The following is a 14,388-nucleotide window of genomic DNA, read 5'->3' on the forward strand; positions in this document are numbered from 1 at the left end:
CTCTCTCTGCCGAGGACAGTTGACTCCGCCTGTGGGACGGATTTGCATTGCAAATGTGAGCTGAGGGTCCTGTTTGAACACTCCAACCTTCCCCATGGGGAACATCACATCGTCGTCAACACGACTGCACTGGGCACGCTCCCACCCCCCACCCCCAACCCCTGTACTACACCTCCCCCCCCACACACACACTTTTAAAATGCATTTAAGTCCACTTGAAGGGTATAATTTACAGAGACATAAAAGACATAAAATCATGGGCCATTGGCATACAGGTCTTACTATTATACTATTAAGCACATCCATCCATTCTCATGGGTATAAGCGCACACACACACACACACACACACACACACACACACACACACACACACACACACACACACACACACACAGTTAAGAAAGAGGTTTTGATCGTTTTTAATAGAAACTGAAGAGGTTTCCAATTACTATTATCATCTAAATGTAAGTGATACTTGTAAAAGTGCAGGCAGATGATGGAAAACATGCCCAGGTGGATGGTTAGAGGAGCGTTAGTACAAGGGATTGTGTCGTCATCAGGTAATCCAGGTACAACTGGTAAATACAATGCTCATTCTATTCGAGAATAAGAAAGCATTCAAATATATCGAAAAATCCTGATGAGTGCAGATTTTTTATTTCAAAATATGGCTTACGAAGCAGAAAATGTGTGGCCAAAACAAGTTCATGCTATAATCTCCAGTGCTGCATTCAAGGCCAATGAAATAAATTGTATATACAAGCTCCGACTGGGAGTGAGGATCATTTTGGCAACTTTCAGATGAATGACTTTGAAATGATCTAATGTAATGCTGCTATTTGATGTCAAACCACAAAATGCAAGATTTCACCACACAGGCCATTGGTGTTCCCTAATGTGAACAGCAACCTGCCGTGTTCTCACCACATTGGTTTCATTGGGTGTAGTCTCTCGACCTTCCTCCACAGCGCTGCGGAGGAAGGTCTGGCTAGTCCACACAGCATTCTGGGATGGGAGACAAACGTGCTCTGGTTTATTGGCATTTCTTTAAACCAATCAATCGTCTTGGGCGGCTTAGCGCCGGCCAGAGCCACGGTGCCTCTGCTAAATAGTCTCAGGAAAGAACTTGTTTTGGTGGAATCTGTACGTTCAAAAGTTGTTTTAGTCGTGCAAACATTTCTCTCTGAAATGTAGCGGAGTAGAAGCAGAAAGTGGCATGACTTTACGTAAGTAGTACTGGAGTAAATGTATGTAGTTACAGTCCACCACTGTACAAAACTACATATCAAATATTAATAATAAAAACAAACATATTTTGATTGATGTATTTTCATTTCAGAGCCCCTCAAGTCCTGGACAATGTGATAAAATATTGATTTCAGCTTGTGGTGCACAAGATCCATATCTTTGCTATACATCTCGTTGTATAGCTGTACTTGTGATAAGTTGTATTTCATATTTGATCATTGTGGTTGGGTATTTATTTCAATGCAAAACAAAATGAACACATGGTTTGGTAAGATGTCATTCCAGTGATTTTTTTTAATTTTTTTTTTAATGTATTATCCCAGCTTACCGTGAACGCAGCGCTACAATCTATTGTTCACTCCCTTTCCCAAACCCCGCCCACGCTCCGAGCGGCGCCCGTGATTGGCTGAATCCGAGTGCGGTGCCGTCATCGCTCGGAGCGCCCATTCATCTCTTCACTTGGGCGTTGGACTCCGCATCTTATTAGCAACAAGGGGAATTTCTCCATTTTGCAGCCTGTCTACACCGACACGGCCACCAATCTGGGATTTTATTACTTCTCCCTACCTGTCAGCTTTTTCCTGCTATTTGTTGAAAAAACCCCTCTCTAACTGGACTTTGCTTTTTCCCCCTGTGAACTTTTTTTTCCTCTGTGCATACAAAGGGAGACATCAGCGAAGAGCTTTGTGTTTCAACAAAGAGGCTTGTGAGTCTTTGTTCGGGTTTTTTTCTCTTGTGGAATCGGTTGAGTTTCTTTGTTGGAGCGAAAAAAGCATGGGAGCGCAACTGTCCAAGACAACTGGAAAGGCCGAAACTGCGGCGGAGAAGCCCGGAGAGGCTGCTGCTTCACCCACCAAGACCAACGGACAGGTAAATGATATTTTATCATCCAGCTCTTCCATCCATCCATCCATCCATCCGCCTGTCCGTCCGGGGGAGAATGTGGCCGCTCTGCCGGCGCAACCCGTGCGTAATTGTGGATAGATTGAATGGAGATCCGCGGTGCGAGTTGAAACTAAATGGAAACACTTTGTTTAAAAAAATAAAAAATAAATCTGATTCATTATAGTTCACGAGCAACAGTTGAGCATTTGATATATCCCCATTGTTTCATGTAAACTGTATGTTGAGCGGATGTTGAAAGAAACGAGCTTTTATTTTAGAAGAGGAAGCCACTTTGATTGGATTCTTTGTTGATAAAAGAAATTCACTTTTGTTGAATTGTAGGATTTGAATGAAATCGCGTGTTAAATGGCTGATTGGTAAAATGCACTCCAGAAAATGATATTCAGGATAATAATGGAACAGCTTCGGCTTTGAATGAAGTCGCCTCTCGATCGTAATTTGGAGGGGAAAGTTTCTGAATAAGACAAGATGCGCGACACCGACAAAAGGCTGTGTGTGCGCTTGGAGCGCCACTCCTTTTGTTCCAGATGCTCGAATAGAAAGTGGAGATGGCAGCCTGCTATCACTCCGGAGGGGAGCCAGCGGCTCGGAGCCAGCGGTGCCCCCGGAGAGAGAGACAGGCAGGCTGCCGCTGTTCTCCGTCGCTCCTTTTTTACAGTTAGGATTTTTGTTAAAGAATACGCAATTCAGAAACCCCGCTTTAGATGTTATACTTTCTTAGGAGATGTATCTGAACTGTGCTCTCCGTGATCTGCTGGACTAATGAGCATCTGCTGTTTTAATGAGCAGCTGCTTTACTGTTGCAGCGACCCGGCACCGACCCCTTGCGATCCGGTTGAGGCACTGCGACCACTCTCTCTCTCTCAGAATATGAATAGAATCCAGAACGTGTAGACTAGTGCAGGGGTCTTCAACGCTGTTTAAACCAAGGACGGAGCAGGCCCCCCCTACTACATATATTGTATAGAATTAAGTTGCATATTAAACTCGGCCTACAATAACGTGTAGGGCAGCCTAAAGCCTTTTATACAGACTTTTTTTTGCATAGAATACTAAGCTATTAAAATACAGTGAATTCTTAGTATTAACTGAATCTGAGTCGCCTTACCTATTGGCCAGTCAGCCTATCATCAGTGGGGATTTATATTTGCTAATAATATGTTGGATTCATGTTAAGACATTTACATTTCTTTTTAAAAAGAATTAACAGTAATTTGGAGGCCCCCCTGCAGTGACTCTGAGGACCCCCCTTGGGGTCCCGGAACCCCCCTGTTGAAGATCTCCAGTGCATGATTGTTATTTTCCATAGCCTAGATTATTTCCAAGTGAAGTCTCTAAAAGCTTGAAAGTAGAAGGCTGAAGTGAGAGTGTGCTTTTGTCCCGGCTGATTGGATGGTGTCTGCTGCCCCCCCCTGATGTCTGGCTCGAGTCTTGAAACCATGCCAGGTCTTCTGCATGGCATTATTAACAGCCACTGTTTCTCTCTTTAGGAAAACGGCCATGTCAAAGTGAACGGGGACGCGTCTCCTGCAGCGGCCGAAAACGGCAAAGAGGAGGTGCAGGCCAACGGCAGTGCCGCGGCCGAGGAGAGCCCCAAGGAGGAGGCCAAATCGGCCGAGGCGGCCCCCGCCGAAAAGGAAGCTGCGGATGGGGAGACAGTAGAGGCAGCGTCCCCTGCTCCTGCTGAGGGAGAGGAGGCGGTGGCGAAGACGGAGGATGGCGCCACGCCTTCCGCCAGCAACGAAACCCCCAAGAAGAAGAAGAAGCAGCGGTTCTCCTTCAAGAAGTCCTTCAAGCTCAGCGGCTTCTCTTTCAAGAAGACCAAAAAGGAGACGGGCGAGGGAGCGGAGAATGAGGAGGAGGCAGCGGCAGCAGCCTCCACAGAGGAGGCCAAGGCCGAGAGCGCAGAGGGAGCAGAGGCTGCGAGTGAGGAGGCCAAGCCCGCCGCCGAGGGGGAGGCCGCACCCGCCGCGGAGCCCGCCAAGGACCAGGTAGAGGCCGAGCCAGAGGCCGAGCCAGAGGCGGCTGCAGCGCCCGCAGAGAAACCCGCCGAGGAGGCCAAGGAGGCGGCGCCCGCCGAGGAGCCAAAGGCAGAAGAGCCTAAGGCGGAGGAGCCAAAGGCAGAGGAGAAGCCGGCCGAGGAAGCGCCCAAAACAGAGGAGGCCGCCCCGGCCTCGCAGGAAGCAGCGTCAGCCGAGGCTCCGGCAGCTTCGGCCGAATAACCCCGCAAAAGGAATTTGGAGGAAAAAAAAAAAGGAGAAAAGAAGATAATCAAAGAACATTTCCCTGTTTGTATGTTGGAGTGACGCCAGGCTGATCCTGGCTTTGAAGAACTTGTCTACAACCAGGGATATTTTAAAGCTTTTTTCTTTTTCTTTTTAATTTTCGGTTTCCATTCCCCCCTTACACAAAACCCATCTCGGTCCATTGTTACGTGCATTCCAACGGGCTGGGGGAGGTGGGTGGCTTCAATATGTACAACCGATTAAATACATCCACACTCTGCCATATATTTTTTCATCAGTATTAACAAAAAGTTTCTTTTTGAATTTTTATACAAAATGTAAACAAAATGGTATGGACATGCCCATGGTATGAAGGAGACAGGGGGTTGAGCTGTAAATGAAGGGGTGGGGGGGTTCTGGGAGGGAGGGGGCCTGGATGTGCCATGGACTATTATGAAAAGAATAGTCCAAAATAAACCTATGAGACCAACGATCGCTATACACCATGCGGTTCACAACACTACGTCATTTTTACGATTTTAGGACGACAAGAAATCCCAGAGTTAGGTTCTTTAGAAAAGCTTTTCACTTCTCATTAGCTGTACCAGTCGGTGATTCAGTAGACATACGAGTTGTATAGGCTTTATTGTTTATTGTTGGTTTTATGACCTTAATACAAATGTAAGTATGTATAGGCAGGGTGTTTTTAACTGTGATTATTGTACAAAATGAAATCTTGATCTCAAGAAGCACATGACGTTTGCAGCTCTTTTTTTTTTTTTCCCACCCGCTCAGATTTGTAAGATAAAACGCAGCACACACAAAAAGTCATCCCGGAAAGACCTTCTTAAGCAATTTTGAACTCCAAACCAAGCTGTGATAAGTGGAATGGTTAACTGTTTATATACTGTGGTATGTTTTTTGATTACAGCAGGCAAATGCTTTTTTTTTCCAGTGGTCTTTGACAAAAATGTAAGGAATCTATCAGATGCAAATGTTTGTGTAGCATCTTGTCTCTCTCTCTCTCTCTCTCTCTCTCTCTCTCTCTCTCTCTCTCTCTCTCTCTCTCTCTCTCTCTCTCTCTCTCTCTCTCTCTCTCTCTCTCTCTCTCTCTTTTTGTAAATACTGGAGAAGCTTTGACCAGTTTGACTTAGAGATGGAATGTAACTTTGCTTACAAAAAAATTGCTATTAAACTCCTCTGCTTAAGGTGTTCTAAATTTTCTGTGAGCACACTAAAAGCAAAAATAAATGTGAATAAAATTTGAGGCTCCATCTGTCGTTATTTGTGTATTCCACTCTGTAGGCCAGGGGTCTTTAACGTTTCTTTAAGCCAAGGACCCCTTATCTGGGGACCCCCTACTACATATTTTATAAAATTAAGTTGCATATTAAACTGGGCCTATATAAAAGCCTAAAGCCTTTATACATACCTTTTTAGTGCATAGAACACTAAAGCTAAGAGAACTGTTGGTTTTATTGTTAAACACCCATGTGACAGTGAATCCTTAGGATTATTAACAGGAGCTACCTTACCCATGGGCCAGTAAGCCATTAATGTCTTTTTTTCACAAATAGGCTAATTAATATTTGCTAATAATATGTTGTATTCTTGTTAAATCAAAAAGTTGCAAAGGAACTCACCTTATTAATGTTGCCAGATGATGGTCTAGTACCCAAATGTTGCCTACTATTACATTTTTTTTACAGTGTGCATGAGTTGTTTTGCAACTTTTGACCAACTTATCCCCTCCGACGCACCTGCCTCACGTTCTACATGGGCAAAGTATTTCTCTGTACTGAAAAGACCTAAAGAAATGAACAATAATTTGGTGCCCCCCCCTGCAGTTACACTGAGGACCCCCCTAGGGGCCCCTGACCCCCTGTTGAACATCTCTTCAGTAGATATGTTGATTGACTGGACTGTTAAGTGGATTAATGACATTTGAACTGCAGCAGCAGCAAACTCCAGGGTAGAAACATTTAGTTTCAAATGGGACAATGAGAAATTTAAAAGTGGCTGGATAAAAGCTTAAGTGTATCCTGCACTATGTGGCCAAAAGTGTGTGGACACCCGGCCCTTACACTAATATGTCTTTCTGAAACCACATCCATCTGCAGCTATAAACAGCAGGGATCGGCCATTACTGGGTTTTCAAGGCTGATCCCGATTATTACTAGTTGATGAAAACGATAACAGTTATTTGGATCCGATATGCATTTACAGTGAAAAATTAAAATCTTTGGGACGGCCTCTAGCTCAACTCAACTAGCTTGAACCCAGATCTCCCACATCAAAGGCAGGTGTCATATCCACTGCACCATCACCACCCAGTAAGAGCGTGCACCCCCCATGTAGGCTGAGTCCTTTGCAGCGGTCCCAACACAAAACTTTGTTTAAATGCTTTAAGCAATTATTTAATTAAACTGAAACTTAACATAATAACATAGTCAAAAAAGAAAAGAATAAATCCAAACTAAAAAAGCTTCCTGGAGTTTTAATCTGCTAACAGTTTGTTTGCAAGTGTTGCAGACTGCCTACAGAGCTGTGGCGGAGCCAAAGTAGCACACTTTTTTAAGAAATTAACTTTAAAAAAAATGATACAGATAATCAGCAAATTGACAAATATCGGCCCCAATAAATGTGATTACTTTTCAAAAATTAGTGATACACACAATTACTGTACCCGGGGGAGTTCCACAGATTATAGGCCCTGCCGCTTTAGGAGCTGTATGGGAAAGTATTCTTTCCTATACTCTGCAGCTGTCTTGTGGAATAGTTTGCCTTTAAACATTAAACTGTTGAGCTCTTCATATTATCATTTTAAATCTTCAATAAAAAACTGGTTATTAAACTTATAAAGGAAAAAAGAAGAAAGGAAATAGAAATAGAAATCCTTGAAGTAGTAGGAATACTGTATTATTTGCTTGTTTGTCTGTTTGTCTATCTGGGAATTTAGACCTGGATATATCTGTTTTATTGTGATTTTTTTATTTTTTATTTTATTTTATTTGATTTATTGGTATGCTTTCCTTTCTCTTTGTTTTCAATGTTGTTAGTCTATGTACTGTCACTTGTCTTCCATCATAAGGACCACAATGGAAACAAGCCTTTGGGCTTTTTGTGTTTTTTCTATCCTTTTGAACACGTTGTGTTGATTGTTGTTGTTGTTCAATAAATTTTCCATCCATCCATCCATCCAGGCTGATAATTGCTCGATCCCTAGACTACATCATATCTGTCTCCAGCAAAACAGAAAATACAGAAAATCCATCGAATGTTCTTCTTTACAAAGTAAATAAATGTCAGTGACTGACTGACATGTGATATTCTTTTTAGAAAATCAGTTTTCTATTCTATTCTATTGCTAAAATCGCAATAAATGAAAATCGCAATACAAATCCAATCAGCACCCATGTATCGGTTAAGAATTGAATCCGTGGTGGTGGTCCTGGCCCTGGCCCTGTAGGCCAGTCGAGTTCTCCCAAACCAAACTGGGAAACCCATTTCTTAATGGACACGGCTTCATACCACTTTCTCCTTCTACTCCGCTACATTTCAGAGAGAAATATTGTACTTTTTACTCCACTACATTCATCTGACAGCTTTAGTTACTAGTTACTTTACACATTAAGATTTCTGCACACAAAACACATGTAGTTTATAAAATCTGATGTTTGATTCTAAAGTAAACTAGCCAACAATATAACGACTACAAGTCCAGCTGAGATGATTAGACCATTAAACACACAACTGGTTGGATCCTTTACACTTTCTACAATTTCTAAAAGGATTTTTCTGCTTTGAGTACTTTTATATTTAATACTTTAAATACATTTTCCTGATGAAACTTAAATATTTTTACTTAAGTAACATTTTCAATAAAGGATTTTTACTTGTAACAGAGTATTTTTTACAGTGTGGTATTAGTACTTTTACATTACATGTGATTTAGCTGACACTTTAATCCAAAGCGACTTACAGCTGCTATACTGTATATCAGAGGTCACACACCTCTGGAGCAACTAGGGGTTAAGTGTCTTGCTCAGGGACACGTTGGTTGATGTATCGCAGTGGGAATTGAACCCAGATCCCCCCACACCAAAGGCCAAAAACCATCTGAATACTTCTTTGTCCACTGGTGACAGTGATGCTGCAGTTTGTAGCCTGGTAGTAAAATTAGGTACAAAGTACTACTAAGCAACAGTGACTCGTCTGTTCCTGAACACAGCGCATCAGTGTTTCTATCTATGTGTGTGTGTATTGGCTGCAATGATGTTTGTGTATCTAATACTACTAAATAATATTTGTGGTACTTACCATTATGGTTCTAGGATGTGCAATGCCTGATAGGGTACTCGTGCAATAGTTTATATAATATAATAAAATATATATATATATATATATATATATATATATATATGCTATGTTATATTTGATATGGTATTATGCAATTGGGCATTGTGAAATACAGAAGTTATTGACCACAGCGTGAGTTAACGGGAAGTGTGCAATAATTATCAAAATGAAGTGCAATATGAGGGGGTTCTGTTCTTCTGTGATTGTGAGGAAAGGGGTGGGGGGGGGTATTGTGTGAGGTTTATTAGATGTTCATTGAAGCATTGGATGAGATAATGTATGATTATGTTTCGTGCACATCTGCACACTCAGAGTTCACCAAAGGTCAAGTGTGACGTGCGGCTCCTCCGGGGGCAGGAAGACAACATCTTGAAACAGGAAATGGACACTTGAAATCGTGCCTTCAACAGGCTTTACTTGAAGTAGATAAATGATTCATAGGACTATAGTGTAGAGCAGGGCTGTCAAACTCAGTTTCACTGAGGGCCACACTGGAAACATGAGAATCACATCAAGGGCCAGACATTTATCATTTATTTACATGCTTTTATTTCATGGAAAAAGTCAAATATCTTTGATTATATTACTGCATGTTGCTTTTTTTTTGGACATTTGTCGCATTTTAGTCATTTTCTAAGCTGTTTTTTTGACATTATCGTAGCTTATTTCGCATTTTTCAAGCCCTACAAAAGTCCGCCAAAAAGTTAGCCATAATAGAATTTAGCAAGTCAAACAGAACAAAGATTACATTTTTAAAAGCAGGCTACCACACAGCCTCCTGTTTCACAGCCTGAAAAGAAATGAAAACTCTGCTTCTGGGGGGATTTCTGAGTCTCAAAGTCGGCAAATCTGCCAAATTCTGCTTTGAGTCTTGTATAATTACAGTTTCTAACTGTTTCTAACAACTAGTCTAACAACTAAGCGGGCCAAAATTGATTGTGGACCTGAATCAATTTGCGGGCCAGATCCAAATCTGCGAGGGGTCGGGTTCGGCCCGCGGGCCTTGAGTTTGACACACGTGGAGTTAAGTGACTACATCTGAACGCCTTCTATTTGATTACAAAAGCTTGCAGCAATCAGTAGTAGCCTCTTACTATGGTATGCGTCTATGGCAACCATGAATCATCGTCAGTGACAACAGGTTATAAACCAGGAAGTTAAATAATCCTTTCAAGATTTTATTAAAATAATTTTTTCCAACTGGAATTTTGGCCTGGAAAAACAGAAAAAAGTCCTTCATCCCCACTAGAGGATGGCTACCCGACCCCGATGGGACCTGACGGGACCCGACGGGACCCGACGGGCCGGGTTCGGACAGATATTTATAAATGATGTTCGAGTCGGGCTCGGTTACATCAGCGTGATAAGGTACTGAACATTTAAAATTTAAAACAGCTTATAATGTAGGTTGTAAGGTTCGTTTTTGTGATTAAAGTAAATTTAAAATATTACCCTAACATCCGTCTTCCTGTGTGTGGAAATTTGTTTATGTAACTGTGACAACGAAACGCGTGCATATTAGGCTACATGTGGCAGCGCAACGATTGAAGACGTTAAAAAGAAGTTGGCCTCAGGAGATTAACGTGCACTTGTTGCCCCGTATGCGCTGATGACCTCATCTGTTGACATTTCTGATGCCTTCCTACAGCTGCTTAATAAAAGCTTTCCACACAAACAAACGTACATGTGTCATTAGTGTGAGAAAAAATGAGATTTTAACTGTGTCAGGCCCGGGTCGGGCTCGGACAGAAACATCTTAATGCCTGTCGGGCTCGGTTACTGCTCTGTCGGACGCGGGACGGGCTCAGACAGAAAAATGCGGCCCGATCCGCACTCTAATCCCCACTCCCATCACCATACTGAACAGCCACACATAGCAACATACTATATCCCGCTCCATCCAGGTTTCTTTTTTTGCACCGTTTTGCATGGTCAATGTTTTACAGTTTGTACAGTATATGTATATTTGATGTTTTTATATGTATTTTTGTGTCATTTGAGCCTGCCCTGACAAAGACAAATTTATTATCTATATTTACAAATGTTTCATTGTAAAAAAGTCAAACTCAATTTTAATGTTGAGTAATACATTATGAGACTGATGATTAAAACTGGGCACGGGTTGCCTACCATAGACAGCAGACACGACATGGAACTGTCAAATGCAAATAAATGACAGAAGCTGCACAGCGATCAGATGCTAAACTTCTGATCTGAATGTTTCCACATTCCACTACTACACAAGATATGGTGGTTGGGACTGTGGACACACCTGAGATACCCAAGTTATCCAAGTCAAGGCCTCCAAATCTATGTGTTTTAGTCATCGACCTTATATAATAGGATGTTTACCTGAGGTTTCAACTGAGGAGGTTGTTAATAGCTTTAGACAGAAAGGGACAGCGAGGGATATAACACAGTATTTCGCTCACTGTTCTATCTAGAAATGAGAACCAGTGTGAACCCACCGGCCTTACAATCTAACTTCACCCCTCTGCAAAACAAAGAGTTTCTGAAACTCTGAGTAGGCGATAGGCTATGAGAAGCAAAAGGCTTAAAAACAATACTGTCAGTCTACTGAAGCTACCATCAATCTATTTTAAATCGATGAAAGTGGCGATCATGATCACAAAGAGGAAGGTGAGGATTCATAGCCAGCACTAATGGTTTCAAATCGGCCCCATTATAAAGTACAGCAGCCAGAGGTTTGGGCTAAGATATTATAGGCTACCCCAGGCCAGTCCCTGAACTCACCAGTATCATTTTATTCCAGTACAAACAGTGGTGTAGTCTACGTGATACGCATGTATACGCAGTATACCCACTAAGAAAGCTCTAGGATTTCCATATAACCACTTAAAAATGCCCAATGACACGCAACCACATACTTTCCATTATATTTTTGATATATTTTGAATTGTCATCTGTGTACTTTCTTCACATAGGCCAAATAAAGGTATTTCCACTGTAAATTTGTGCATAAAAGTGTATCAGAATACAGGAAATGAAATCGTCGATGCTCAAAACTTTCCTGGGGGAGGACACCCAGACCCCCCACTATGGTATGCCCCCCTCTTCCCCAAAGGCAGATTCTGGCCAATATACAGTACAGTATAGGCCTACCCATTACAATACATTAGACTACACTGAGTACAAACATCATCCTACCTCGGCCATGGCTGATGTTCGTCCTCTGTTGCTTTCAGGCTGGCTTTAATAGCAACAATCTCTGCATGTGTAAACAATACATAACAAACATTAAGCTAGTGGCTAAAATGAAAGGTGGCTACACAGGGTTTCCCCCAGTGTATTGCAAGTCCGGTGGAAAATGTAAATGTATTTTTAAGACATTTTTTAAACTACAGTTACAGTGAGTGGGGCGGCTCAGTTGGAAACTTAGGTGTAGTCATATTTAGCAAGTTAGCTTTTAGCACTGACTTATTGTAGGGCCCTATGCAGTCGGTCTTATAGCTTTTTTAAATTCTTAATTTCGCGATACCGTGCATTATTTGTTATCACTGAAACTATTGGCCTCTCCATTAATGCTGCCATCAGTCTGGGACTGGACACTTTCCACCGGGGCCTAACGGTAACAACTTTTCTGGGGGAAAACCTGCTACATATTTGATACACAGTCTATGGTTGCTACCTGTCTCACTAGTTAGCTTACCTGTCAGTTAGTGTAGCGTTCCCTCTGGGCTTTTCATGCAAAGGTCCCTACCAGTCTCCATTCAAAACTGGGACAGTTGAAAGTTTCTTTCATAGCTACAGAGGGAATATTCCTGATACAGTCTGATGTACGGACATTTGAAAATAATCAGGACATACTTTTCAATTCGGCATGATTTAAACACACGAAGACGACATAACTTGGAAACAATGTCAACTTCCCTCATCGAGTCCCCGTTATTCTATGAGGTCTGCTGCTTCCATTAAACCGGAGATATTATTATTATATTGTGCTTTGCAATATATGTACACTTGTTAAAAAACCGTGGACCACCAGCAAACTTCTTCACGGCGGCGTGCTTCCTACCCGCACCTATCTTTTGGGTTAGAACGCCCCCATGTGGCTGCATATTATCATTACACAGACTTTAGAAGTGCAAGCACCAGAAATCCAATAATACACTTTTCAAGGAAATAGTATAAAAGTTTTATTGACAAATACAAAAATCTTACAATTTAAACATGACATAATTGTAGGTTCATCTACATGTTTACCCACAGTTTCCTAAAAACAAGTTGAGGTTTTCTTCAGAAGATAAAGCACATTGGAATACAATTATTTAAAGGGTATCAAAGGACATATTTAGGATGGCAAATTCAAGTGGTGGATTCATGAAATCCACTGATTCACGACACAAAGAGAGACAAGTAGAAAATAGAGAGTCATAATAAATATAATGCAGTGATTCAGTGAAGAGTTGGATCCCTGAAGGAGGACAGCACCAGTGTGTGTGTGTGTGTGTGTGTGTGTGTGTGTGTGTGTGTGTGTGTGTGCGTGTGTGTGTGTGTGTGTGTGTGTGTGTGTGTGTGTGTGTGTGTGTGTGTGTGTGTGTGTGTGGATAAGAAGTATTCAGGTACTGCTGGTCTGCTTAGTCTTCACACTGCCAAAGGAAAATCAGAGTTGATCTCAGCCGGAGATTAATTCCCAACATGTATGTGGAAAAAGTGCACTGCAATACGTAGAATAAGTAGAAACAGCCAAATTAAACATTTGAAATGTAAATGCTACTTCAAAGCAGATGATCTCCATGAAGTGACCATAATACTTGCTCTTTTCATTGACTTTGGGTTGATAGTTGGCAGATAAAATATAAACATTACTTTACTCTCGAAAAATATCTCCACGTTCTTTTTTTCCTAACTATTTACTACTTCATTTCAGCTCCTCTGGTTTGTTTCCAAGCCAAACACACACCAAACAGCCCAAATGTCTTGCTGGAAAACAGACCAATCTGTAAATCACCAAAATCAATAACCCCTAAAATTTTCCACTGACTTTGCTTAAATTCAGGTGCTCTGGTTTGTTTCTCACAGTTACTTTTGTTTCCAAGCCAAAGTGCTCCAATTTCTTGCTGGAAAACAGACCAATCTGTCGACACTGACTTTTTATGCATGAAGCAAGTATCCTGTTAACCATGTTCACCATCTTAGATTAGCACATTAGCATGCTTACATTCACTAAATAGCACCAAAAAATAAATTGCCAAATTTCATGTCAATCCATCCAACAGTTGTCCCGACATTGCACTCAAAGAGGATCACCAAAATCAATAACTATGATTTTTCACCGGGGGTTTTCCTGCCCAGAGGAATTTTTGGCACTGCCCAAACTTGAATATATGAGAGCTAGTCTCAGTTTTATCTCCAAAATCGGGCTGTACCGAATATTTGATTTTCTCCATATCGCCCAGCCCTACATGGACACAGGAATATTTGGGACATCCGTTACTGAAGTGCTGTGACGGCAGCCTGTTACTGCACGTTTTATTCTTCCGTTTAGTTTAAAACAAAAAATAAGTTCTTCAAATGAAAAGACAGCCACTAAACGCACCTACCGATACTCCTTAACTACTTCACCACACCAGATGCTCTGTCTTTGCTATATCAGAAACGTGTGGAAGTATGGATTGAAGCCAGTAC

At 41.7% G+C, this 14,388-nt stretch overlaps 1 protein-coding gene across 1 annotated transcript; it reads left to right on the plus strand.

The window, feature by feature from the left end:
• Positions 1–1,692: 1,692 nt before the first annotated feature.
• Positions 1,693–5,644, plus strand: marcksa (myristoylated alanine-rich protein kinase C substrate a). Its single transcript, XM_031285675.2, has 2 exons — positions 1,693–2,119; positions 3,646–5,644. Exons 1-2 carry the CDS (start codon positions 2,024–2,026, stop codon positions 4,375–4,377), a joined length of 828 nt encoding a protein of 275 aa, XP_031141535.1. The 5' UTR covers positions 1,693–2,023; the 3' UTR covers positions 4,378–5,644.
• Positions 5,645–14,388: the final 8,744 nt, after the last annotated feature.

This window comes from Sander lucioperca, chromosome 19 (assembly GCF_008315115.2).
Source record: "Sander lucioperca isolate FBNREF2018 chromosome 19, SLUC_FBN_1.2, whole genome shotgun sequence".
Taxonomy (NCBI): Eukaryota; Metazoa; Chordata; class Actinopteri; order Perciformes; family Percidae; genus Sander; species Sander lucioperca.

What these genes read in the sequence shown, in the direction of transcription:
- marcksa (XM_031285675.2), top strand. Translation starts at nt 2,024, where the DNA reads ATGGGAGCGCAACTGTCCAAGACAACTGGAAAGGCCGAAACTGCGGCG. An exon ending in CCACCAAGACCAACGGACAG is followed by an intron (nt 2,120 to 3,645) that starts GTAAATGATATT and finishes TTCTCTCTTTAG; the next exon opens with GAAAACGGCCATGTCAAAGT.